The 27,309-nt window shown below is 47.4% G+C and overlaps 1 protein-coding gene across 7 annotated transcripts; it reads left to right on the forward strand.

The window, feature by feature from the left end:
- On the forward strand, positions 1-26,406 carry trim105 (tripartite motif containing 105). 7 transcript variants are annotated; one of them, XR_005478413.1, is made up of 10 exons: positions 448-559; positions 2,470-2,840; positions 9,705-9,800; positions 12,014-12,247; positions 15,923-15,936; positions 16,298-16,413; positions 22,453-22,634; positions 23,648-23,809; positions 24,527-25,137; positions 25,214-26,406. XR_005478413.1 is itself a non-coding variant. In XM_039012673.1 (10 exons), the coding sequence occupies exons 2-9, from the start codon at positions 2,556-2,558 to the stop codon at positions 24,740-24,742; spliced, it is 1,305 nt and encodes a 434-aa protein (XP_038868601.1). In that variant the 5' UTR covers positions 448-559; positions 2,470-2,555; the 3' UTR covers positions 24,743-24,747; positions 24,905-26,406. The 7 variants fall into 7 exon arrangements, 4 of the variants coding, with proteins under 4 accessions (XP_038868600.1, XP_038868601.1, XP_038868599.1 ...); XR_005478414.1 differs by having other exon boundaries at positions 24,527-24,828; positions 24,905-26,406; XR_005478415.1 differs by having other exon boundaries at positions 24,527-24,828; positions 24,981-26,406.
- The last annotated feature ends 903 nt before the right edge of the window (positions 26,407-27,309 follow it).

Consider the following 27,309-nt stretch of genomic DNA (forward strand, 5'->3'; position numbering starts at 1 on the left):
CGATGTCGCGGGTGAAGATATATTTCGGGTTTTTGGCCTACTTCTAAATTACACCGCCGCCGCCACGCTATTTTTCTTTAAAAAAAAATATTTCACTGTTGCCTGCTGCTGCTGCTTATCAGGCAGTTTGTTAGTGAGTGAATAAGTAATGGCAGGAGGAGTGTGTGTTGAGACTGAGCACTGCTGCAGGCAGCTGTCACCTGACTCAGAGCCGTATGCGCGCACATCGAGACAACTTTTTACCAGTTGAAGGTAGGCTGTGTAAATTGTCATAATAGAGATACATATTTACAACCTTTTTTTCCCATAAAACATTAACTCGCATCAAATAAAAAACGGCGACCAAGCACAGAAACGACTTTAGGCGCTCTAGAGCGCATTAAATCCTTTCACTTTGCAGTAGTTTTCAGGCCTTGTGGGCGGGTTTTCAGTAGTCATTGGCTAGAAATTGAAGGTAGACCTGGCAACCCGGACTCTGTGTCTGGACTTCACAGGCGAGGCTGGTGTGTGTGGCAGCTAACATCTGGCGAAAAGCTCTCCAACTCGGGTTGCAGAGACAGTAGGTCACATTCCTTCGACTCTTCATACACAAGTTGTAGCTTGCATACAATATAATCAAATAGTAGCTTGCTAGTGTGTGTGTTGTTTTTAACATGTAGTGTGCAGTAGCTAACTAGAGTGTGCTAGCTAGCTTGCCAGCTAACAATAACCACAAGGTTTCTAAACCAGAGGCGCAAGATAGGAACACTTCAGGTGAAACTTACGAAAGAGACCAAAACCGGGGTTTGAGAATTCAATGAGAGAAGTACAAAATGATTCCTTAGTTGTTAATTCTCTCAATCTAAAGCCATCACAAAGTAGTTGAACATGTTATTCCTCCAACCGCGTAAAATTGACAAACTGACAAGTTTTAGTTGTCGTAAAAAAAGCTGACTTTCATATCAAAGGATACATTACTGTCTTTGCTATTACCCCCAACTACCTAACGTTAGCTAGCTGAACTGTTCACGTTATTGTCAGCTGACTATGTCAATATCCAGCTTACTTTCGAGTGCAGAGAACTGTGACCAGCTAACGTGTTATTACGAAAGCTAAAATGACTTGTGATTAGAAGCTACTCACGCTAGTTAGCAAGTGATAGGCTGGGCACATGAACATTTTAACGTTTACTCTTCATAATATTACCATATGTCCCAGCTGCTTGCCGTAGTTTTGAAGTAAACACGGGGAAAAACCAGGCCTTTTATTTGTTAGGCCATTTTTCACCCTGCCAACTCCTATTAGTTGTATTGCGCACCGTGGCACCAACTCGCCTTCAGAACCGTCTATTCCCGGTGTATAGTTCTACGGCACAGTACCTGCTACTGTGGGCAATGAGACCTTCCACGTTACTTGTCGTTAAGATGTGAACAACATGACTCATGTTACTCTGAACTCGTCCCATTGTTTTACTATAGGGGAAATATAGTTCTCTGTCTATTTCGACAAATATCTTCCAATGTGTATATTTAGATGTTTTAATTGGACACAATTTTGAACATGATAATCTTATTTTTCTAATTATGTTAGGCAGGGCAGCGTACTCCATCGTCACCAAAGGCTAGCCCCGAAATCCCTTTTGCCCTTTGAACGTTGAGCCACCCCCGTTGTTTTCCTATGGAGAGGCATGCTTGTGTATTTCACCAAATATCTCGCAATGTGTTGATTTTTTTAAGTCGTACAGCATTTTAGTCAGGATACACTCCTCTTTCTAATTACATAAGGTTGGGCAGCGTACTCTGCTGTCATCGATCGCTAGACCAGAAATAGTCAAAAGTTGCAATCTCCCCCCCTCTTCCTCGTTATGCAGACATAAGCACACTTGGCACCATCGAGGTGTTTACTTTCTACACGAGTTATTTTTCCAGTTTCGTCTTAAGAACAGATTGTAGTGGTAAAATAAAAAGGGATACATTTTGTTTTGGTGCCATTTAGGGGAAATTGAACTCTAAGCGTCTGTCCAAAGTCTAAACAGGCGAACGGTCCATTCCGTTCATTTGCTATGGGCTCGGCTTAGACAACGTTATTTTGCCAATTTTTCAGCCATGGGTGAATTTAGATTCGTTCTTATTATCCAGCCTACTAATGAGCTGTAAATGCGTCTTTTCTTTAGTGAACACCCCCACCCTAATGGTGGTCTGTGTAATAGACCTAATGTGTTATTTGCTTGCTGGGTGCGCTCTCTCTGAAGGCCGATGTTACTTTAGCCTGGCAGAAAACAACAACATTTGTGTTTTTAATAAATTCAACTATAGATGGTGATGCGTTTAGAAAGCTAGAAGGCTCAACTATTAGCCTACTGAGAATCAGTGTAGCTAGGTGTACAGCTACTGTACGGATATGAATTCTCCTAGCCTGAAAGTGTGTGTGTGTTAGAAACACAAAAAAAGCATTATCTGACACAGACTCTCTCTCTCTCTCACCCTCCAGTCTCTTAGCTACCAGCCCTGTGGTCTGCCTCTAGCCCATCTATGAACTGAAGTTCCTCATTTCTAAAAGAACAGACAGTCCCCATCATGTCTGCGGCGGCTCCCAACAGTAAGACCCAGTCCAGTCTCAGAGAAGACTTGACCTGTGCCATCTGCTGTGACCTCTTTACTGAGCCGGTGATGCTGGCGTGTATGCACCACTTCTGTAAGCGCTGTATCAGTACCTACTGGAGGGGTACCCAGACACCGGTGTCCTGTCCCCAGTGTAGGAAGGAATTCACCACCAAACACTTCCAGACCAACTATCTGGTGACGGCCATGGTGGAGAAGGTTAGGGCCTCCACCTCGGACTGTTATGTCAAGAATATACAGGTGAGTTGAGAATATACAGGTGAGTTGAGAATATACAGGCGAGTTGAGAATATACAGGCGAGTTGAGAATATACAGGCGAGTTGAGAATATACAGGCGAGTTGAGAATATACAGGCGAGTTGAGAATATACAGGCGAGTTGAGAATATACAGGTGAGTTGAGAATATACAGGCGAGTTGAGAATATACAGGTGAACAGGAGTTGAGAATATACAGGTGAGTTGAGAATATACAGGTGAGTTGAGAATATACAGGTGAGTTGAGAATATACAGGTGAGTTGAGAATATACAGGTGAGTTGAGAATATACAGGTGAGTTGAGAATATACAGGTGAGTTGAGAATATACAGGTGAGTTGAGAATATACAGGTGAGTTGAGAATATACAGGTGAGTTGAGAATATACAGGTGAGTTATGTCCAGAATATACAGGTGAGGTGAGTTATGTCCAGAATATACAGGTGAGGTTAGTTATGTCCAGAATATACAGGTGAGGTTAGTTATGTCCAGAATATACAGGTGAGGTTAGTTATGTCCAGAATATACAGGTGAGGTTAGTTATGTCCAGAATATACAGGTGAGGTTAGTTATGTCCAGAATATACAGGTGAGTTAGTTATGTCCAGAATATACAGGTGAGTTAGTTATGTCCAGAATATACAGGTGAGTTAGTTATGTCCAGAATATACAGGTGAGTTAGTTATGTCCAGAATATACAGGTGAGTTAGTTATGTCCAGAATATACAGGTGAGTTAGTTATGTCCAGAATATACAGGTGAGTTTAGTTATGTCCAGAATATACAGGTGAGTTTAGTTATGTCCAGAATATACAGGTGAGTTAGTTATGTCCAGAATATACAGGTGAGTTAGTTATGTCCAGAATATACAGGTGAGTTAGTTATGTCCAGAATATACAGGTGAGTTAGTTATGTCCAGAATATACAGGTGAGTTAGTTATGTCCAGAATATACAGGTGAGTTGTTTTGGAGTATGATGTGTTATTATATTACCGAATTAATAAAAAGCAACGGCTGGCGGGCGTACCTAAAAAAAAGTTTTTAAAAAAGTAGTTAGAGGTGCAGATTAATGGCTAGTAAACTGTAGCCTATAAAACTAAATAGTCGGACAGTCATATAATATATAAGCTCCCAGTAATTTATTGGGTAAACGGACAACATTTCGGCATCACTGTGCCTTCTTCAGACCCCTGAAGTCAGTGATGCTGAAACATTGTTGGTTTATCCAATAAATAACTGAGTTTGTATTATATTAGTGATTCACTTCTAACCTTCCTTGACTTTCACTAAAGATTTGGTTCATCCTTGTGCAGTAGCGGCCTTGTGCCGTATGCAGTAGCGGCCTTGTGCCGTATGCAGTAGCGGCCTTGTGCCGTGTGCAGTAGCGGCCTTGTGCCGTGTGCAGTAACGGCCCTGTGCCGTGTGCAGTAGCGGCCCTGTGCCGTGTGCAGTAGCGGCCCTGTGCCGTGTGCAGTAACGGCCCTGTGCCGTGTGCAGTAGCGGCCCTGTGCCGTGTGCAGTAACGGCCCTGTGCCGTGTGCAGTAACGGCCCTGTGCCGTGTGCAGTAACGGCCCTGTGCCGTGTGCAGTAGCGGCCCTGTGCAGTAGCGGCCCTGTGCCGTGTGCAGTAACGGCCGTGTGCAGTAACGGCCCTGTGCCGTGTGCAGTAGCGGCCGTGTGCAGTAACGGCCCTGTGCCGTGTGCAGTAACGGCCCTGTGCCGTGTGCAGTAGCGGCCGTGTGCAGTAACGGCCCTGTGCCGTGTGCAGTAGCGGCCCTGTGCCGTGTGCAGTAGCGGCCGTGTGCAGTAACGGCCCTGTGCCGTGTGCAGTAGCGGCCCTGTGCCGTGTGCAGTAGCGGCCGTGTGCAGTAGCGGCCCTGTGCCGTGTGCAGTAGCGGCCCTGTGCCGTGTGCAGTAGCGGCCCTGTGCCGTGTGCAGTAGCGGCCCTGTGCCGTGTGCAGTAGCGGCCCTGTGCCGTGTGCAGTAACGGCCGTGTGCAGTAACGGCCCTGTGCCGTGTGCAGTAGCGGCCCTGTGCCGTGTGCAGTAGCGGCCCTGTGCCGTGTGCAGTAACGGCCTTGTGCCGTGTGCAGTAACGGCCTTGTGCCGTGTGCAGTAACGGCCTTGTGCCGTGTGCAGTAACGGCCTTGTGCCGTGTGCAGTAACGGCCCTGTGCCGTGTGCAGTAACGGCCCTGTGCCGTGTGCAGTAACGGCCCTGTGCAGTAACGGCCCTGTGCCGTGTGCAGTAACGGCCCTGTGCCGTGTGCAGTAACGGCCCTGTGCCGTGTGCAGTAACGGCCCTGTGCCGTGTGCAGTAGCGGCCCTGTGCCGTGTGCAGTAGCGGCCCTGTGCCGTGTGCAGTAACGGCCCTGTGCCGTGTGCAGTAACGGCCCTGTGCCCTGTGCCGTGTGCAGTAGCGGCCCTGTGCCGTGTGCAGTAACGGCCCTGTGCCGTGTGCAGTAACGGCCCTGTGCCGTGTGCAGTAACGGCCCTGTGCCGTGTGCAGTAGCGGCCCTGTGCCGTGTGCAGTAGCGGCCTTGTGCCGTGTGCAGTAACGGCCCTGTGCCGTGTGCAGTAACGGCCCTGTGCCCTGTGCCGTGTGCAGTAGCGGCCCTGTGCCGTGTGCAGTAGCGGCCCTGTGCCGTGTGCAGTAGCGGCCCTGTGCCGTGTGCCGTGTGCAGTAACGGCCTTGTGCCGTGTGCAGTAACGGCCTTGTGCCGTGTGCAGTAACGGCCTTGTGCCGTGTGCAGTAACGGCCTTGTGCAGTAACGGCCCTGTGCCGTGTGCAGTAACGGCCGTGTGCAGTAACGGCCCTGTGCCGTGTGCAGTAACGGCCGTGTGCAGTAACGGCCCTGTGCAGTAACGGCCCTGTGCCGTGTGCAGTAACGGCCCTGTGCCGTGTGCAGTAACGGCCCTGTGCCGTGTGCAGTAACGGCCCTGTGCCGTGTGCAGTAACGGCCCTGTGCCGTGTGCAGTAACGGCCCTGTGCCGTGTGCAGTAACGGCCTTGTGCCGTATGCAGTAGCGGCCCTGTGCCGTATGCAGCCTTGTGCCGTGTGCAGTAACGGCCCTGTGCCGTGTGCAGTAGCGGCCCTGTGCCGTATGCAGCCTTGTGCCGTGTGCAGTAACGGCCCTGTGCCGTGTGCAGTAACGGCCCTGTGCCGTGTGCAGTAACGGCCCTGTGCCGTGTGCAGTAACGGCCCTGTGCCGTGTGCAGTAACGGCCCTGTGCCGTGTGCAGTAACGGCCCTGTGCCGTGTGCAGTAACGGCCCTGTGCCGTGTGCAGTAACGGCCCTGTGCCGTGTGCAGTAACGGCCCTGTGCCGTGTGCAGCCCTGTGCCGTATGCAGTAACAGCCCTGTGCCGTATGCAGTAACAGCCCTGTGCCGTATGCAGTAACAGCCCTGTGCCGTATGCAGCCCTGTGCCGTATGCAGCCCTGTGCCGTATGCAGTAACAGCCTTGTGCCGTATGCAGTAACAGCCTTGTGCCGTATGCAGCCTTGTGCCGCATGCAGCCTTGTGCCGCATGCAGCCCTGTGCCGCATGCAGCCCTGTGCCGCATGCAGCCCTGTGCCGTATGCAGTCCTGTGCCGTATGCAGTCCTGTGCCGTATGCAGCCCTGTGCCGCATGCAGTAACAGTCCTGTGCCGTATGCAGCCCTGTGCCGTATGCAGCCCTGTGCCGCATGCAGTAACAGCCTTGTGCCGTATGCAGTAACAGCCCTGTGCCGTATGCAGCCCTGTGCCGTATGCAGCCCTGTGCCGTATGCAGTCCTGTGCCGTATGCAGCCCTGTGCCGTATGCAGTAACAGCCTTGTGCCGTATGCAGCCCTGTGCCGTATGCAGCCCTGTGCCGTATGCAGTAACAGCCTTGTGCCGTATGCAGCCCTGTGCCGTATGCAGTAACAGCCCTGTGCCGTATGCAGCCCTGTGCCGTATGCAGTAACAGCCTTGTGCCGTATGCAGCCCTGTGCCGTATGCAGTAACAGCCTTGTGCCGTATGCAGCCTTGTGCCGTATGCAGCCCTGTGCCGTATGCAGCCCTGTGCCGTATGCAGCCCTGTGCCGTATGCAGTAACAGCCTTGTGCCGTATGCAGCCCTGTGCCGTATGCAGTAACAGCCTTGTGCCGTATGCAGTAACAGCCTTGTGCCGTATGCAGCCTTGTGCCGTATGCAGCCCTGTGCCGTATGCAGCCCTGTGCCATATGCAGCCCTGTGCCGTATGCAGTAACAGCCTTGTGCCGTATGCAGCCCTGTGCCGTATGCAGCCCTGTGCCGTATGCAGCCCTGTGCCGTATGCAGCCCTGTGCCGTATGCAGTAACAGCCTTGTGCCGTATGCAGCCCTGTGCCGTATGCAGCCCTGTGCCGTATGCAGTAACGGCCCTGTGCCGTGTGCAGCCCTGTGCCGTATGCAGCCCTGTGCCGTATGCAGTAACAGCCCTGTGCCGTATGCAGTAACAGCCCTGTGCCGTATGCAGTAACAGCCTTGTGCCGTATGCAGCCCTGTGCCGTATGCAGCCCTGTGCCGTATGCAGTAACGGCCCTGTGCCGTATGCAGCCCTGTGCCGTATGCAGCCCTGTGCCGTATGCAGTAACGGCCCTGTGCCGTATGCAGTAACGGCCCTGTGCCGTATGCAGTAACGGCCCTGTGCCGTATGCAGCCTTGTGCCGTATGCAGCCCTGTGCCGTATGCAGCCCTGTGCCGTATGCAGTAACGGCCCTGTGCCGTGTGCAGTAACAGCCTTGTACAGTCTTGCGGATGTTTCAGGGATTCTGTTTGAACCCTTTAATGAATAGCAACTTCAAGTCACCATTTGGTCATCATATGTAAACATGAACGGAAAGTGACCTTTGAGTTAAAGAAGTGGGGGAAAATGGCTTCTCGTGTGTCTCTCTCTCTTACTCTTTCCTCATCTCGCTCTCTTTCCCCCCCTCCTCCCTGTCTCTCAATTCAATTAAGAGGGCGTTATTGGTATGGGAAATGTATGTGAACATTGCCAAAGCAATTGAAGTAGATGATAAACTAAAGTCATGAACATTTAACAGTAAACATTACACTCACAGAAGTTACAAAATAATAAAGACATTTCATATGTGTGTGTATATACAGTGGAACTGTAACCACCCCCGTTCCTCCCTGTCTCTCTCTCGCTCTGTTTCTCCCTGTCTCTCTCTCTCGCTCTGTTTCTCCCTGTCTCTCTCTCGCTCTGTTTCTCCCTGTCTCTCTCTCTCGCTCTGTTTCTCCCTGTCTCTCTCTCTCGCTCTGTTTCTCCCTGTCTCTCTCTCTCGCTCTGTTTCTCCCTGTCTCTCTCTCTCGCTCTGTTTCTCCCTGTCTCTCTCTCTCGCTCTGTTTCTCCCTGTCTCTCTCTCTCGCTCTGTTTCTCCCTGTCTCTCTCTCTCGCTCTGTTTCTCCCTGTCTCTCTCTCTCGCTCTGTTTCTCCCTGTCTCTCTCTCTCGCTCTGTTTCTCCCTGTCTCTCTCTCTCGCTCTGTTTCTCCCTGTCTCTCTCTCTCGCTCTGTTTCTCCCTGTCTCTCTCTCTCGCTCTGTTTCTCCCTGTCTCTCTCTCTCGCTCTGTTTCTCCCTGTCTCTCTCTCTCGCTCTGTTTCTCCCTGTCTCTCTCTCTCGCTCTGTTTCTCCCTGTCTCTCGCTCTGTTTCTCCCTGTCTCTCGCTCTGTTTCTCCCTGTCTCTCGCTCTGTTTCTCCCTGTCTCTCGCTCTGTTTCTCCCTGTCTCTCGCTCTGTTTCTCCCTCTCTCTCTCGCTCTGTTTCTCCCTGTCTCTCTCTCTCGCTCTGTTTCTCTCTCTCTCGCTCTGTTTCTCCCTCTCTCTCTCGCTCTGTTTCTCCCTCTCTCTCTCGCTCTGTTTCTCTCTCTCGCTCTGTTTCTCCCTCTCTCTCTCGCTCTGTTCTCGCTCTCTCTCTCGCTCTGTTTCTCCCTGTCTCTCGCTCTGTTTCTCCCTCTCTCTCTCGCTCTGTTTCTCCCTGTCTCTCTCTCTCGCTCTGTTTCTCCCTGTCTCTCTCTCTCGCTCTGTTTCTCCCTGTCTGGCTGCTGTTGAGGTAGTGAAGGCACGTTGTTCCACCAAGCAGCATAGTTGTAATCTAACTGACAATAATTCACTCTAGGGCTCATCCCAAATGACCCTATACCCTTTATAGTGCACTTCTTTTGACCTGTGCCGTAGAGACTAATATAGGGAATAGGGTGCCATTTGGAACACATGGTCTCAAACCCAAAGGTCAGTTTTCTTTATGTTCCCTGATATCAGGGATGGGCAACTGGCAGCCCTGTAGGTCTGTGGTTTTCTCTTATGTCAGTCACAGTAACTCAATTAACCCATGTTATTTTCCAATAGTTGCGTCCGGAACAGAACCATCATTATTTTTGAACTGATTTGCCCCCCCCCCCCCCCCCCCCTCTCCCCACCACCACCACCAAAGTAACTGTTTATATATTTATTTTTACCTTTTGAAATAGATTTTATTTTTATATTATTTATTTTACTTTTTAGCTCGACATTAAATGACTTCACCAAACAATGTGGATGCAGCAGCTATAGATTAGTTGTTCCGGGAGAGGAATGAGACGGACATTTTGCTAAAATGTTTTCCTCGCAAGGAGAGGGGCCCCAAAAGGCTAGGGTTGGCTGTGACTGCATGTGTGGGTACGTGGAGCCACTGCGGCCTCTCGTGATAAGTTCTGAGTTTGTGGTCCCTGTCCCCCCCCCCCATCAGTCGCCCATCCCTGCTATCAATTGTTCTATATTCTTCCAATTAAGACACAGGAACCACTTTCCTCATTAACGTGTTTCTTTTGAAGTAGCCTAACGTTTTGACCACATGCTTTTGTTGTTGTCAGAAACAACAGAAGGATTCGTTGGAGGCCCACAGACAGAGACGAGAGGATTTCATCACTGTTCTAAACAGAGACGAGGACAAGATGGAGAGCATCAAGGTAAAGACTGGGTTATATGCAGAGACGAGGACAAGATGGAGAGCATCAAGGTAAAGACTGGGTTATATGCAGAGACGAGGACAAGATGGAGAGCATCAAGGTAAAGACTGGGTTATATGCAGAGACGAGGACAAGATGGAGAGCATCAAGGTAAAGACTGGGTTATATGCAGAGACGAGGACAAGATGGAGAGCATCAAGGTAAAGACTGGGTTATATGCAGAGACGAGGACAAGATGGAGAGCATCAAGGTAAAGACTGGGTTATATGCAGAGACGAGGACAAGATGGAGAGCATCAAGGTAAAGACTGGGTTATATGCAGAGACGAGGACAAGATGGAGAGCATCAAGGTAAAGACTGGGTTATATGCAGAGACGAGGACAAGATGGAGAGCATCAAGGTAAAGACTGGGTTATATGCAGAGACGAGGACAAGATGGAGAGCATCAAGGTAAAGACTGGGTTATATGCAGAGACGAGGACAAGATGGAGAGCATCAAGGTAAAGACTGGGTTATATGCAGAGACGAGGACAAGATGGAGAGCATCAAGGTAAAGACTGTGTGTGTGTGTTATATGCAGAGACGAGGAACACATGGAGTCTATAAAGGTATAGTAGGACATCCATCAACATTAAGCCTGTCCTCTTGTCCAGCACAAGTTAAAACAAATAGTTGGACAAGAAGATTATAGATTTAAGTTGTTTAAAAAAAAAAAAAAAATCATTGGTGTTTAGTTTGAGAAACAGACTCCTCACAAGTCCTCAACTGGCAGCTTCATTAAATAGTACCCACAAAACACCAGTCTCAACATCAACAGTGAAGAGGCGACTCCGGGATGCTGGCCTTCTAGGCAGAGTTCCTCTGTCCAGTGTCTGTGTTCTTTTGTCCATCTTAATCTTTTCTTTCAAATTGGCCAGTCTGAGATATGGCTTTTTCTTTACAGCATCCCAGAGTCGCCTCTTCACTGTTGACTTTGAGACTGGTGTTTTACAGGTACTATTTAATGAAGCTGCCAGTTGAGGACTTGTGAGGCGTCTGTTTCTCAAACTAGACACGCTAATGTACTTGTCCTCTTGCTCAGTTGTGCACCGGGGCCTCCCACTCCTCTTTCTATTCTGGTTAGAGCCAGTTTGCGCTGTTCTGTGAAGGGAGTAGTACACAGCGCTGTACGAGATCTTCAGTTTATTGGCAATTTCTCGCATGGAATAGCCTTCATTTCTCAGAACAAGAATAGACTGACAAGTTTCAGAAGAAAGGTCTTTGTTTCTGGCCATTTTGAGCCTGTAATCGAACCCACAAATGCTGATGCTCCAGATACTCAACTAGTCTAAAGAAGGCCAGTTTAATTGCTTCTTTAAATCAGAACAACATTTTTGCAAAAGGGTTTCCTAATGATCAATTAGCTTTTTAAAATGATCAACTTGGATTAGCTAACACAACGTGCCATTGGAACACAGGAGTGATGGTTGCTGATAATGTGCCTCTGTACGCCTATGTAGATATTCCATTAAAAATCTGCCGTTTCCAGCTACAATAGTCATTTACAACATTAACTATGTCTACAATGTATTTCTGATCAATTTGATGGTATTTTAATGGACAAAAAAAATTGCTTCTCTTTTAAAAACAAGGACATTTCTAAGTGACTCCAAACTATTGAGCGGTAGTGTATATTTTTTCATTTTTTCAGCCAAGGGACGACAGGTGGCTAAAGTTTCTGTCAAACCTGTAGTGTGTTGAAGGAGTTATTTATGTTCCTTTGTTATGGTGTAAGTTCAAATCCCCGAGCTGACAAGGTACAAATCTGTCATTCTGCCCCTGAACAAGGCAGTTAATCCACTGTTTCCTAGGCCGTCATTGAAAATAAGAGTTTGTTCTTAACTGACTTGCCTCGTTAAATAAAGATCCCCCATCTTACACACCATTTATTTAACCTTTATTTAACTAGCCACATTAGAAATGTCCTTATTTTTAAAAGAGAAGCAAATTTTTTGTCCATTAAAATACCATCGTTTGGTTGTTCGTGTCACACTCCAGTCAGTTCATCTCACACGACCTATGGATTCATCTTCATTCAGTCAACTTTATTTTCCCCAGAAGGACGTTTTTTTTTTTTTTAAATTTAGCGGTTGATTTATGCTGTCAACATATCCAGGTTGACGTCCCCCCCCCCCCCCCCCCCCCACCCACCCATCTCTCCCCTCTGTCTGTAGAGAATTGGCTATGAGCTGCAGCTGCGTATCCAGGGGGAGTTCCAGGCGATGCAGGCCTTCCTTGCGGAGGAGGAGGCGTGTGTGTTGGAACGGCTGCGGAGGGAACAGGAGGGGGCTCTGGAACAGCTGCAGCGCCACATGGCGGTCGTCAGAGAGGCTGTCAGTCAGCTGGATCACAGTATGAGACTCCTGCATGAGGCTGCTACCACCACCTACCAGACTGGACTAGTAGAGGTATTGAAGAGTTCTTCAGGGTTTATAGAAATACCAAGTAGGCTTGTATGTGACTAATAGAAAAGGAATGTTGATACCGGAGAATAGTGTTTCCTAGAACTCTCTTTGACTTGAGCCGTAACGACCACGTTCCAGTCTGCTAATAGAGGGGACTCCTGGTTTGACTCTTCAGGGTTTATAGAGGACTCCTGGTTTGACTCTTCGGGGTTTATAGAGGGGACTGTTGACTCTTCAGGGTTTATAGAGGGGACTACTGTTGGACTGGTTTGACTCTTCAGGGTTTATAGAGGGGACTCCTGGTTGGACTCTTCGGGGTTTATAGAGGGGACTCCTGGTTGGACTCTTCGGGGTTTATAGAGGGGACTCCTGGGTGGACTCTTCGGGGTTTATAGAGGGGACTCCTGGGTGGACTCTTCGGGGTTTATAGAGGGGACTCCTGGGTGGACTCTTCGGGGTTTATAGAGGGGACTCCTGGGTGGACTCTTCGGGGTTTATAGAGGGGACTCCTGGGTGGACTCTTCGGGGTTTATAGAGGGGACTCCTGGGTGGACTCTTCGGGGTTTATAGAGGGGACTCCTGGGTGGACTCTTCGGGGTTTATAGAGGGGACTCCTGGGTGGACTCTTCGGGGTTTATAGAGGGGACTCCTGGGTGGACTCTTCGGGGTTTATAGAGGGGACTCCTGGGTGGACTCTTCGGGGTTTATAGAGGGGACTCCTGGTTGGACTCTTCGGGGTTTATAGAGGGGACTCCTGGTTGGACTCTTCAGGGTTTCTTAACTCGGGTGTATCTGACACCATAGAGCTCTCCAACCCTGTTCCCACAGGGCTACCCAACTGTAGGTTTTCCCTCCAGGAACAGGGTTGGAGAGCACGGGGGGGAACATTGTTCTACTACAACCAACTGCTCGTTAAGATCTAGTTCCACGTATTTTATCTACTGTATTCCAGGGTTTTTCTGGATCAAACCGGTTGCTTAAATGGTAAGCGTGGCAGGGGGCGCAGCCAGGTTTTAGGGAACATTTTAGAGGCCCCTTGGTGGTGTAGAGAGATGTTGTCGCTTTTTAAAGCCGTTTTCTGCAATTCTACACATTTTTCCGTGCGGCTGAGACAACATCTTACAGTTTTAAAGCTAATGTCCTGATATGCTACATATTCTAACATAGATTTTAAGGAAATGTTTGCAGATTTTAAAATTTATTTACAGAATTTGGGGGGGGGGGGGGGGGGGGGGTTTGCCACAGCTAATGCTGTGTTCCTTTGCTCAAACATAATACAATCTATATTGCTAAATTCATTGTTTTTGGAATACATTTTTCCTGTCTAACTTTGTTTTAGGTGATTGTTAGTTACTAAACATTAAAATAGATATTTTCTACTTTTATCTATCTACTAGATACACTACCATTCAATAGTTTGGGGGCAATTAGAAATTTCCTTGTTTTTGAAAGAGAAGCACCTTTTTTGGTACATTTTAAAATAACCTCATTGATCAGAAATGCAGTGTAGACATTGTTAATGTTGTAAATGACTATTGTAGCTGGAAACGGCTGATTTTTAATGGAATATCTACATAGGCGTACAGAGGCACATTATCAGCAACCATCACTCCTGTGTTCCAATGGCACGTTGTGTTAGCTAATCCAAGTTGATCATTTTAAAAAGCTAATTGATCATTAGGAAACCCTTTTGCAAAAATGTTGTTCTGATTTAAAGAAGCAATTAAACTGGCCTTCTTTAGACTAGTTGAGTATCTGGAGCATCCGCATTTGTGGATTTGATTACAGGCTCAAAATGACCAGAAACAAAGAACTTTCTCCTGAAACTCGTCAGTCTATTCTTGTTCTGAGAAATTAAAGCTATTCCATGCGAGAAATTGACAAGAAACTGAAGATTTCGTACAACGCTGTGTACTACTCCCTTCACAGAACAGCGCAAACTGGCTCTAACCAGAATAGAAAGAGGAGTGGGAGGCCCCGGTGCACAACTGAGCAAGAGGACAAATGCATTTGGGTGTCTAGTTTGAGAAACAGACGCCTCACAAGTCCTCAACTGGCAGCTTCATTAAATAGTACCCGCAAAACACCAGTCTCAACATCAACAGTGAAGATGCGACTCCGTGATACTGGCCTTCTAGGCAGAGTTGCAAAGAAAAAGCCATATCTCAGGCTGGTCAATTTTAAAGAAAATATTAAGATGGCAAAAGAACAGACACCGGACAGAGGAAGATTGGAAAAATTGGAGAATTGAACCGTGTAAAAGGGATCTTGAAGAAGGAAGGCTATCACTCCATTTTGCAACGCCATACCCTGTGGACGGCGCTTAATTGGAGCCAATTTCTTCCTACAACAGGAAAATGACCCAAATCACAGCTCCAAACTACGCATTAACTAATTTAGGGAAGAAGCAGTCAGCTGGTATTCTGTCTATAATGGAGTGGCCAGCACAGTCACCGGATCTCAACCCTATTGAGCTGTTGTGGGAGCAGCTTGACCGTACGGTACGTAAGAAGTGCCCATCAAGCCAATCCAATTTGTGGGAGGTGCTTCAGGAAGCATGGGGTGAAATCTCTTCAAGATTACTTCAACAAATTGACATCTAGAATGTCAAAGGTCTGCAAGGATGTAATTGCTGCAAATAGAGAATTATTTGACAAAGTTTGAAGGACACTATTTCAACTAAAAATCATTATTTATCAAATCTAAAACGTCTTGACTATTTCCTATACTTTTTGCAACTCCTTTCATGTATGTTTTCATGGAAAATAAGGACATTTCTAAGTGACCCCAAACTTTTTATATATCCACTACCGGTCAAAAGGTTTAGGATACGTACTCGTTCAAGGGTTTTTCTTTATTTTTACTATTTTCTACATTGTAGAATAATAGTGAAGACGAAACTATGAAATAACACATATGGAATCATGTAGTAACCAAAAAAGTATTAAACAAATCAAATTTATACTTGAGATTCTTCAAATAGCCACCCTTTGCCTTCATGACAGCTTTGCACATTCTTGGTATTCTCTCAACCAGCTTCACCTGGAATGCTTTTCCAACAGTTTTGAAAGAGTTCCCACATATGCCGAGTACTTTTGGGCTGCTTTTCCTTCACTCTGCGGTCCGACTAATCCCAAGCCATCTCAATTGGGTGTAAGTTTGGTGATTTGTGGATGCCAGGTCATCTGATGCAGCACTCATCACTCTCCTTCTTGGTAAAATAGCCCTTACACAGCCTGGAGGTGTTGGGTCATTGTCCTGTTGAAAAAAATGAATGATAGTCCCACTAAGCCCAAACCAGGTGGTATGGCATATCACTGCAGAATGCTGTGGTAGCAATGCTGGTTAAGTGTGACTTGAATGTCTGGATTTATTTAGAAGTCACCAGCAAAGCACCACCACTCCATCACACCACCACCTCCATGCTTCACGGTGGGAAATACACATGCATAGATCATCCGTTCACCTACTCTGCGTCTCACAAAGACACAGTGGTTGGAACCAAAAATATCAAATTTAGACACATCAGACCACAGTACAGATTTCCACTAGTCTAAGGGCAGCGGTCCCTGCAGTAGGGTTTTGGGATCTGAATTTATCCTTTTTTTTTTTTTTTAACACCTTGAATTAGTAGCTAATATCTCACCCTGATTTCTTCTTCTCTCTCTCTCTCTGCAGTTTCCACAGCTATGGTGAGTGATTCTCGGACTCCTCCCCCTCTGATGTCATGGCCAACAGTGTTGAACCTCTTCACTAACTAACATGTTTGTTTTCAAACAATGTAATAAAGATTAAGATTTGTGACTAAAAGAGCACAAATGCTTTATAGTGCCCTCCGTTTGACCGTTGCTCATACAAAACTAGTGCACAAATTAAGAGAATAGGCTCTGGTCAAAAGTAGTGCACTACGTAGGAAATAGGGTGCAATTTGTGAGGCATTTAATAGAAATGTCCATCAATCACATGTATTTTATGTTGCCTTTTTTTAAATCAGCAGTTTTCACAAAGCAATTTAACAGAATGTAAAGACGGCATGTTTTCTTTCTTCACCAGGCCTCCAATAGACGTGGAACCAGGACCAGAGCTAGACTTGAATGGCTTCAGCAGTAGATACATGGCACCGCTACAGTACATTACGTGGAGGAAGATGTTCAAGTCTCTCAAACCTGGTAAGACCCCTCCACGGCTGGCCTAGTTACAGGATGCGTGCCAAATGGCCTCCACGGCTGGCCTAGTTACAGGATGCATGCCAAATGGCCTCCACGGCTGGCCTAGTTACAGGATGCATGCCAAATGGCCTCCACGGCTGGCCTAGTTACAGGATGCTTGCCAAATGGCCTCCACGGCTGGCCTAGTTACAGGATGCGTGCCAAATGGCCTCCACGGCTGGCCTAGTTACAGGATGCTTGCCAAATGGCCTCCACGGCTGGCCTAGTTACAGGATGCTTGCCAAATGGCCTCCACGGCTGGCCTAGTTACAGGATGCGTGCCAAATGGCCTCCACGGCTGGCCTAGTTACAGGATGCGTGCCAAATGGGCTCCACGGCTGGCCTAGTTACAGGATGCGTGCCAAATGGCTCCACGGCTGGCCTAGTTACAGGATGCGTGCCAAATGGCCTCCACGGCTGGCCTAGTTACAGGATGCATGCCAAATGGGCTCCACGGCTGGCCTAGTTACAGGATGCATGCCAAATGGGCTCCACGGCTGGCCTAGTTACAGGATGCTTGCCAAATGGCCTCCACGGCTGGCCTAGTTACAGGATGCGTGCCAAATGGCCTCCACGGCTGGCCTAGTTACAGGATGCTTGCCAAATGGCCTCCACGGCTGGCCTAGTTACAGGATGCTTGCCAAATGGCCTCCACGGCTGGCCTAGTTACAGGATGCGTGCCAAATGGCCTCCACGGCTGGCCTAGTTACAGGATGCGTGCCAAATGGGCTCCACGGCTGGCCTAGTTACAGGATGCTTGCCAAATGGCCTCCACGGCTGGCCTAGTTACAGGATGCTTGCCAAATGGCCTCCACGGCTGGCCTAGTTACAGGATGCTTGCCAAATGGCCTCCACGGCTGGCCTAGTTACAGGATGCGTGCCAAATGGGCTCCACGGCTGGCCTAGTTACAGGATGCGTGCCAAATGGGCTCCACGGCTGGCCTAGTTACAGGATGCGTGCCAAATGGCCTCCACGGCTGGCCTAGTTACAGGATGCGTGACAAATGGGCTCCACGGCTGGCCTAGTTACAGGATGCGTGACAAATGGCCTCCACGGCTGGCCTAGTTACAGGATGCGTGACAAATGGCCTCCACGGCTGGCCTAGTTACAGGATGCGTGCCAAATGGCCTCCACGGCTGGCCTAGTTACAGGATGCGTGCCAAATGGGCTCCACGGCTGGCCTAGTTACAGGATGCGTGCCAAATGGGCTCCACGGCTGGCCTAGTTACAGGATGCGTGCCAAATGGCCTCCACGGCTGGCCTAGTTACAGGATGCTTGCCAAATGGCCTCCACGGCTGGCCTAGTTACAGGATGCTTGCCAAATGGCCTCCACGGCTGGCCTAGTTACAGGATGCTTGCCAAATGGCCTCCACGGCTGGCCTAGTTACAGGATGCGTGCCAAATGGCCTCCACGGCTGGCCTAGTTACAGGATGCGTGCCAAATGGCGTCCACGGCTGGCCTAGTTACAGGATGCGTGCCAAATGGCCTCCACGGCTGGACTAGTTACAGGATGCGTGCCAAATGGCCTCCACGGCTGGCCTAGTTACAGGATGCGTGCCAAATGGCCTCCACGGCTGGCCTAGTTACAGGATGCGTGCCAAATGGGCTCCACGGCTGGCCTAGTTACAGGATGCGTGCCAAATGGGCTCCACGGCTGGCCTAGTTACAGGATGCGTGCCAAATGGGCTCCACGGCTGGCCTAGTTACAGGATGCGTGCCAAATGGCCTCCACGGCTGGCCTAGTTACAGGATGGGTGCCAAATGGCTCCACGGCTGGCCTAGTTACAGGATGGGTGCCAAATGGCTCCACGGCTGGCCTAGTTACAGGATGGGTGCCAAATGGCTCCACGGCTGGCCTAGTTACAGGATGCGTGCCAAATGGCCTCCACGGCTGGCCTAGTTACAGGATGTGTGACAAATGGGCTCCACGGCTGGCCTAGTTACAGGATGCATGACAAATGGCTCCACGGCTGGCCTAGTTACAGGATGCTTGCCAAATGGCCTCCACGGCTGGCCTAGTTACAGGATTCATGCCAAAAGGCACCCTGTTCCCGGTATGGTGCACTACTTACCTCCACAAAACAAAATGTCTGCTTGTCTTTATTGCACTCACCCGCATTAGATGTTTCCCCTTCCTGGCACTGATTCGGCTGATAGCCGTAGAGTTAGACAACACGCAAAAATATCCGGACGTGTTATTAAAGTACATCATAGAAAGTAGTAACTGGGGCGTAGCTCATCTACCTCAACCTCAACCTAAGAAAACATTTACCTCTTCCCCCAGGCCTACTAGACGTATAGGAAACATTTAACCTCTTCCCCCAGGCCCACTAGACGTAGAGGAAACATTTAACCTCTTCCCCCAGGCCCACTAGACGTAGAGGAAACATTTAACCTCTTCCCCCAGGCCCACTAGACGTAGAGGAAACATTTAACCTCTTCCCCCAGGCCCACTAGACGTAGAGGAAACATTTAACCTCTTCCCCCAGGCCCACTAGACGTAGAGGAAACATTTAACCTCTTCCCCCAGGCCCACTAGACGTAGAGGAAACATTTAACCTCTTCCCCCAGGCCCACTAGACGTATAGGGAACATTTAACCTCTTCCCCCAGGCCCACTAGACGTATAGGAAACATTTAACCTCTTCCCCCAGGCCCACTAGACGTAGAGGAAACATTTAACCTCTTCCCCCAGGCCCACTAGACGTAGAGGAAACATTTAACCTCTTCCCCCAGGCCCACTAGACGTAGAGGAAACATTTAACCTCTTCCCCCAGGCCCACTAGACGTAGAGGAAACATTTAACCTCTTCCCCCAGGCCCACTAGACGTATAGGAAACATTTAACCTCTTCCCCCAGGCCCACTAGACGTAGAGGAAACATTTAACCTCTTCCCCCAGGCCCACTAGACGTAGAGGAAACATTTAACCTCTTCCCCCAGGCCCACTAGACGTATAGGGAACATTTAACCTCTTCCCCCAGGCCCACTAGACGTATAGGAAACATTTAACCTCTTCCCCCAGGCCCACTAGACGTATAGGAAACATTTAACCTCTTCCCCCAGGCCCACTAGACGTAGAGGAAACATTTAACCTCTTCCCCCAGGCCCACTAGACGTATAGGAAACATTTAACCTCTTCCCCCAGGCCCACTAGACGTATAGGAAACATTTAACCTCTTCCCCCAGGCCCACTAGACGTAGAGGAAACATTTAACCTCTTCCCCCAGGCCCACTAGACGTAGAGGAAACATTTAACCTCTTCCCCCAGGCCCACTAGACGTAGAGGAAACATTTAACCTCTTCCCCCAGGCCCACTAGACGTAGAGGAAACATTTAACCTCTTCCCCCAGGCCCACTAGACGTAGAGGAAACATTTAACCTCTTCCCCCAGGCCCACTAGACGTAGAGGAAACATTTAACCTCTTCCCCCAGGCCCACTAGACGTAGAGGAAACATTTAACCTCTTCCCCCAGGCCCACTAGACGTAGAGGAAACATTTAACCTCTTCCCCCAGGCCCACTAGACGTAGAGGAAACATTTAACCTCTTCCCCCAGGCCCACTAGACGTAGAGGAAACATTTAACCTCTTCCCCCAGGCCCACTAGACGTAGAGGAAACATTTAACCTCTTCCCCCAGGCCCACTAGACGTATAGGAAACATTTAACCTCTTCCCCCAGGCCCACTAGACGTAGAGGAAACATTTAACCTCTTCCCCCAGGCCCACTAGACGTAGAGGAAACATTTAACCTCTTCCCCCAGGCCCACTAGACGTAGAGGAAACATTTAACCTCTTCCCCCAGGCCCACTAGACGTATAGGGAACATTTAACCTCTTCCCCCAGGCCCACTAGACGTAGAGGAAACATTTAACCTCTTCCCCCAGGCCCACTAGACGTAGAGGAAACATTTAACCTCTTCCCCCAGGCCCACTAGACGTAGAGGAAACATGTAACCGTAGGATCAAGAGGGCGCAGATGGAGATGGTAGCATCGCGACTAGCTCTTAAACTTTGCAGTATTTTGATTTTTGTTTTATGCACCATGTGTGTATTGGGTAAATGTTGTGTAATTTACTAGAGATTACTGCACTGTCGGAGCTAGAAGCACAAGCATTTCGCTACACCCGCACCAACATCTGTTAATCATTTGTATACGTGACCAACAAAATGTGGTTTTTGGATACAGCAACTTCCTGCTTTAAGTGACACTGGAGTTGGTTCCATGTCTGGGGGGTGGGTGGGGGGGGGGGGGGGGCAGAGAAACTAAAAACAGGAACATGAAGGACAAGACAGTCACGAGATCGTGTCGGATATATGGTACGACTTATATGCTGACTACACAGGCCATGCTTCTGCCATCATGCCCATGTTGATTTTGTCCATCCACACCACGACACGATCAAAACTGTGAAACAACTATATTAATTTGTCACACATTAAAATGGACATTTAGCAAGCTTGGGAGATGAACATTTTGGGTTGTTATTTTACCTGAAATTAATGGTTCTTTTTATAGCTGCTTCTTTGTAGAATTTTTGACCGAGTCAAAACTGTGTTGTAGCCAGTGAGCCTTTCCAAATCATCTCCAAGTGAATTTACCACAGGTGGACTCCATTATCGAGTCTCATAGCAAAGGGTCTGAATACTTGTATGTATATAAGGTGTTTATTGTTTTATAAGTTGCAAAAACAAAAACTTAACTTTGTCATTATGGGGTTGTGTGTGTAGATTGATAAGGAAAACTGTAGATAGACAACATGTTAATAGAAGTAGACTATGTCTAGTGTGCCTGGGGGAAGAGGTTAAATGTCTTCTATTGACACGTCTAGTGGGCCTGGGGGAAGAGGTTAAATGTCTTCTATTGACACGTCTAGTGGGCCTGGGGGAAGAGGTTAAATGTCTTCTATTGACACGTCTAGTGGGCCTGGGGGAAGAGGTTAAATGTCTTCTATTGACACGTCTAGTGGGCCTGGGGGAAGAGGTTAAATGTCTTCTATTGACACGTCTAGTGGGCCTGGGGGAAGAGGTTAAATGTCTTCTATTGACACGTCTAGTGGGCCTGGGGGAAGAGGTTAAATGTCTTCTATTGACACGTCTAGTGGGCCTGGGGGAAGAGGTTAAATGTCTTCTATTGACACGTCTAGTGGGCCTGGGGGAAGAGGTTAAAAACCTGTTATGGCTAGGCGTACCGCTAGCGGGACACCTCGACAACATCCGGTGAAATTGCAGAGCGCTAAATTCAAATGACAGAAATATTTTAACATTCATGAAAATACATGTGTAATACATCAAAATAAAGCTTAACTTCTTGTTAATCCAGCCGCTGTGTCAGATTTCAAAAAGGCTTTACGACGAAAGCACACCATGCGATTATCTGAGGACAGCGCCCCGCATACAAAAGCATGAAAAACATATTTCAACCAGGCAGGTGTGCCACGCAAGTCAGAAATAGCGATATAATAAATGCCTTACCTTTGATGACCTTCTGTTAGCACTCCAAGGTCCCAGCTACATCACAAATGGTCCTTTTGTTCGACAAAGTCCTTCTTTAATTCAATAATCCACCGGTTTCCCTCCATAAAAATGCATACAAAATTAATAGAACTGAATTTTTTGGGGGGGGGTTTGTCCTCGGGGTTTCGCCTGCCATATCAGTTCTGTTATACTCAGACATTATTTTAACAGTTTTAGAAACTTTAGAGTTTTCTATCCAAATCTACCAATTATATGCATATCCTAGCTTCTGGGCCTGAGTAAGAGGCAGTTTACTTTGGGCACGCTTTTCATCCGGATGTCAAAATACTGCCCCCTAGCCCAAAGAGGTTTTAAAGGTTCTCTGTCCTGGGGTTGTTTAAAGCATAAAGTCTTAATTTTTCTGTGTAGTTCTAAGGGCTCGCTGGAAAAAGAGACCGGGGCCTCAATGTTGACATCCCTGTAAACATAATGGTGATTATAAAATTGAAAAGCATTGAACCTTCGTGTAACCCTTCTCCTCTCAGGTCCGGCCCCGGTAACGTTCGATGTGGACACGGCCCACCCCAGCGTCTATGTATCGAGAGACAGAACCATCGCAGTAGACTGTGATAGCATGGTCCCCTACCAGCCCAACCCAAAGAGGTTCCTACAGTCTGTCAACGTGCTGGGGGCTCAGGGCTTCCAAGATGGACGCCACTACTGGGAGGTAGGGTGGTATTAAAGTTTTCAGACCCCTTTTTCCACATTTTGTTACGTTACAGCCTTATTCTAAAATGGATTAAATAGTTTTTCCCCCCTCATCAATCAACACACAATACCCCATAATGACAATGCAAAAACAGGTTAGACATTTTTGCAAATGTGTAAAAAAATTAAAACATAGCACATTTCCATAAGTATTCAGACCCTTTACTCAGTACTTTGAAGCACCTTTGGCAGCGATTACAGCTTTGAGTCTTGAGTATAATTCTACAAGCTTGGCACACCTGTATTTGGAGTTTCTGCAGAGATATACACACACACTTTCTGAATGCATTGTGTGTGTGTGTGTATCTCTCGTTTCTATTTTTGTTAAATATGTGTGTGTATATAATACTTATGTATAACAATTTTACTGAGTTCATAATGAAATCAGGGAATTGAAATAAATAAATTCATGAAGCCCTAATCTATTGAGGTCACGACTGGTCAGGGGTGCAGCAAGGGCATAGGAAGGGCATAGGCCCAGCCAGCCCCAGGAAAAGAAGCTGCTGCCTTGGCTAGAACTGAGGATCCATTATAAATGCAAATCAGAATGACTTTTTTCCCAACAAAAGGGCTTTATTACAGACAGAAATCCTCCTCGGCGTGAACATAAAATTCTCATAAAATTCTACCCCCCCTGTATATAATCTCACTATTGTTATTTTACTGCTGCTCTTTAATTACTTGTTAGTTTCATTTTTTTATTCGTAGCTGTAATTTTTCTTCCCAACACAATTGTTGATTTAAGGGCTTGTAAGTAAAGCATTTCACTGTTCGGCGCTTGCGTCTAAATTTGATTAGACAGCTTGCTGTACAGGACACCCCCTGGACAGGACACCCCCTGGACAGGACACCCCCTGGACAGGACACCCCCTGGACAGGACACCCCCTGGACAGGACACAAGTCTCTGTTTATTCTAGAACAGGATATTGTATTGTGGTATTTATTTACTAATATCTATCCCTCCCTCCTAGGTAGGAGTGGGCAGCAAGGCCAAGTGGGACCTGGGTGTGGCGTCAGAGAGGGTTGACCGTCAGGCCCGGGTCAAGCTGAGTCCTGAGAGCGGTTACTGGACCCTACGACTGAGAGAGGGAGACCAGTACTCTGCAGGCACACAGCCCTGGACACGGCTTCAGGTGGGATCCTCTGCACTACACTGGTGACACTTCAGGGTTTAGTGAAACTCAAGTGTGGACTCTTCTTTGGCTGTCCCCACTGGAGAACCGTTTTGGGTTCCATTTAGAACCCCTTCCGTGAAAGGTTCTACATGGAATCCAAAGGGGTTCTACATGGAATCCAAAGGGGTTCTACATGGAATCCAAAGGGGTTCTACATGGAATCCATAGGGGTTCTACATGGAATCCAAAGGGGTTCTACATGGAATCCAAAGGGGTTCTACATGGAATCCATAGGGGTTCTACATGGAATCCAAAGGGGTTCTACATGGAATCCAAAGGGGTTCTACATGGAATCCATAGGGGTTCTACATGGAATCCAAAGGGGTTCTACATGGAATCCAAAGGGGTTCTACATGGAATCCAAAGGGGTTCTACATGGAATCCAAAGGGGTTCTACATGGAATCCAAAGGGGTTCTACATGGAATCCAAAGGGGTTCTACATGGAATCCATAGGGGTTCTACATGGAATCCATAGGGGTTCTACATGGAATCCAAAGGGGTTCTCCCGTGGGGGTAGCCAAGGACTGTTTTGGAACTCTTTTTTTCCCCCCTAAGAGTGTATGTGAGACCCGTAGAGTATTGGACCTGAAGTGACTCGTTAAAACACATTGATCCACTACTGCTTCACCTGATAACATCTTGTTTCTCTCTCTCCTCCATGTTGTGTCCTGCAGGTCGGGTGGTCTCCCCAGAGGATAGGGGTGTTCCTGGACTGTGATGAGAGGAAGGTGTCCTTCTATAACGCTGATGACATGAGTCTCCTGTACTCTTTTAGTAACGGCCCCAGAGGCAGAGTTCTGCCGTTCTTTAGCCCCTGTGTCAATGATACGAACCAGAAACCACAGCCCATACAGCTGCTGCACTATCCTCCTGTTGACCTGACCTGTTAGGACAGGTGTTTTAATGATACGAACCAGAAACCACAGCCCATACAGCTGCTGCACTATCCTCCTGTTGACCTGACCTGTTAGGACAGGTGTTTCAATGATACGAACCAGAAGCCACAGCCCATACAGCTGCTGCACTATCCTCCTGTTGACCTGTTATGACAGGTGTTTCAATGATACGAACCAGAAACCACAGCCCATACAGCTGCTGCACTATCCTCCTGTTGACCTGTTAGGACAGGTGTTTCAATGATACGAACCAGAAACCACAGCCCATACAGCTGCTGCACTATCCTCCTGTTGACCTGACCTGTTAGGACAGGTGTTTCAATGATACGAACCAGAAACCACAGCCCATACAGCTGCTGCACTATCCTCCTGTTGACCTGTTAGGACAGGTGTTTCAATGATACGAACCAGAAGCCACAGCCCATACAGCTGCTGCACTATCCTCCTGTTGATCTGTTAGGACAGGTGTGTGAATAACAGGTGTGAATAATAGGTGTATCAGACTGGTGTATCAATGACTACAGTCAGAAACCATATCCCATAATGCTCCTACACGCTCCCCTTGGTCCTGACTGGTGTCTTTGAGATGGGTTTCTCTGTTCCTTGACTCTTTGATTTGCCAGTTGATGTAATTGTTTGCCCAAAGTGTCTACTGTCTGAGCTTCCCAAGTCTAAATCACCAAAACGCTCCATATCACTTCCTTTCATTCCTCTGTGAGGTGTTTACTTCCAAAGGGTTTTGCAATGGAACAGTTGCTATAGTAAATGTCTCATCACCAGGACCCTCTTTATCAGCATGATGCATCATGGGAATCATAACGTGGTCTCATTATAAAGGTGCAGTAGAAATATATTGTAATAAATTCTGCTTTAGTGGCTATATGTACTTTTCTTTGGGGGTGGCCAAATTCACACAGAAATGTGAGTTATAGATATTTCATTCTACTTAAACAAGTCTAAAAAGTGGTACATGTGTGCTTTTCTATGCTTAAATTTGTGTTTTTTTTGCGGTTTTTGCTTTCGGTTTTTGTACACCAGTTTCAACAAGCTGAAACAACAATATTTTTGGTGATGGAAGGTATATTTCACAGCGGTTTAGATGGTACAATGATTCTCTACACTATACTACCTTGTTTTGTCACACAAACTGAAATTAGGCAAACTACTAGAGTTTTAGAAACCAGGAAATGGCAGAGCGATTTCTACATAGTTGATCTTTTTAAGTTGCTCTTTTGACAAAATGGGGCCCGTTGTCAATTTTTTTGTGGATGTTTCCTCCTGTGTTTAAGAGTCACTGTAGATATTGATATGTGCCATAATTACACTGCGTGTTTAAATCACCCTGCTTTCTCATCGGGGACTTATGTTATGCCTTCTCACCTTTTTATGTGATCTCTATTTTTAATCGGTTCAATATAGCTTAAAAAAAAAATATATATTTTATTTCATCACAGTACTTTTTGTTTTTGAGTTCTTTGCGCTCATTCAATTTTTTTTTCTCCTAATCTTGAAATATGTAAATGTGCAGTATTCATCTCAATCAATCTGTACTCATCGGATTAAATGAAGGACTGATTTTATTGTAATCAGAAAAAGGCAATTTTGAGGGGGGGGGGAGATGTGATTGACAATAAACAATGAACCAAATAAAACACCTTTTATCATGTCATGTCTTTGGTCTTCAGCTTTCAGAGGACCGCTGAGTACTGCAACACAGATTTTGTGTCTGAAAATTAGATTGAGCCAATGGTTTTTAAATGGGAGTCAACAGCGATTGTCTGTTAATTTTTTTTTCTTCACAATATGTCAACTTTTTTGTCGTATTCAGCTCGCCCGAAAATAGGGGAGTAGTGATTTAACTTTTGACAAACTGACAATTTAATGAATGAATTATATACGATTTCCTCTGTGTTCATGAGTCTCGGTTGTAGTCGGGGTTAGCACAGTGCACCTGGAGGGGAAGTGTGTTGTATCCCTGAGTAACATCCCTGACATCCCCCCGCCAGTCACCCAGCGAGGTTGCACCTCCAGTTATCTCCTCTAACATACCGCAAAGCCACTTCCTGTTTCCTCTTGCAAGGGTCAGAGGTCACACAAACACACTGACAGGAGGGAGGGTTGGGGATTAGGTCCGCGGCCTTCTAGCTGGGTAACTAACCGGCCCCAGGGGGGTTTATGGTTGGCACTGTGCAGGATGGCCAGCAGTGCTGCATTTTGTAAATTGGGAGGTCCTGGAACGCACAGTAAGTGTGAGAAGGGGGGTTTATCAGGGGGGGGCTCCGAGGTACCGGAACACATTGAGAAAAATTGTCACACGCAACGTAGTAGTGCAACAGACAGACTACATGGCTGTTTACTATCTGGTGGTGAAACGGACAGCACTCCAAAGGGGCTGATTAATTCACAGCATTTTTAGACGTCACTGCAGTATACCCACATACTTGAGTATAGCTGCGGGGCTTTTACACAAGTCCACATGTATTAGAGCCTAAGTTTCTAGACTTCAATGTACAGCAACATTTTTAGCCCACTGCAGATCATCCACCATACAGTGGCTTGCA

This window comes from Salvelinus namaycush, chromosome 17 (assembly GCF_016432855.1).
Source record: "Salvelinus namaycush isolate Seneca chromosome 17, SaNama_1.0, whole genome shotgun sequence".
Classification (NCBI taxonomy): Eukaryota; Metazoa; Chordata; class Actinopteri; order Salmoniformes; family Salmonidae; genus Salvelinus; species Salvelinus namaycush.

What these genes read in the sequence shown, in the direction of transcription:
- trim105 (XM_039012672.1), top strand. Translation starts at nt 2,556, where the DNA reads ATGTCTGCGGCGGCTCCCAACAGTAAGACCCAGTCCAGTCTCAGAGAA. An exon ending in GTTATGTCAAGAATATACAG is followed by an intron (nt 2,841 to 9,704) that starts GTGAGTTGAGAA and finishes TGTTGTTGTCAG; the next exon opens with AAACAACAGAAGGATTCGTT. An exon ending in ATGGACGCCACTACTGGGAG is followed by an intron (nt 22,635 to 23,647) that starts GTAGGGTGGTAT and finishes CCTCCCTCCTAG; the next exon opens with GTAGGAGTGGGCAGCAAGGC.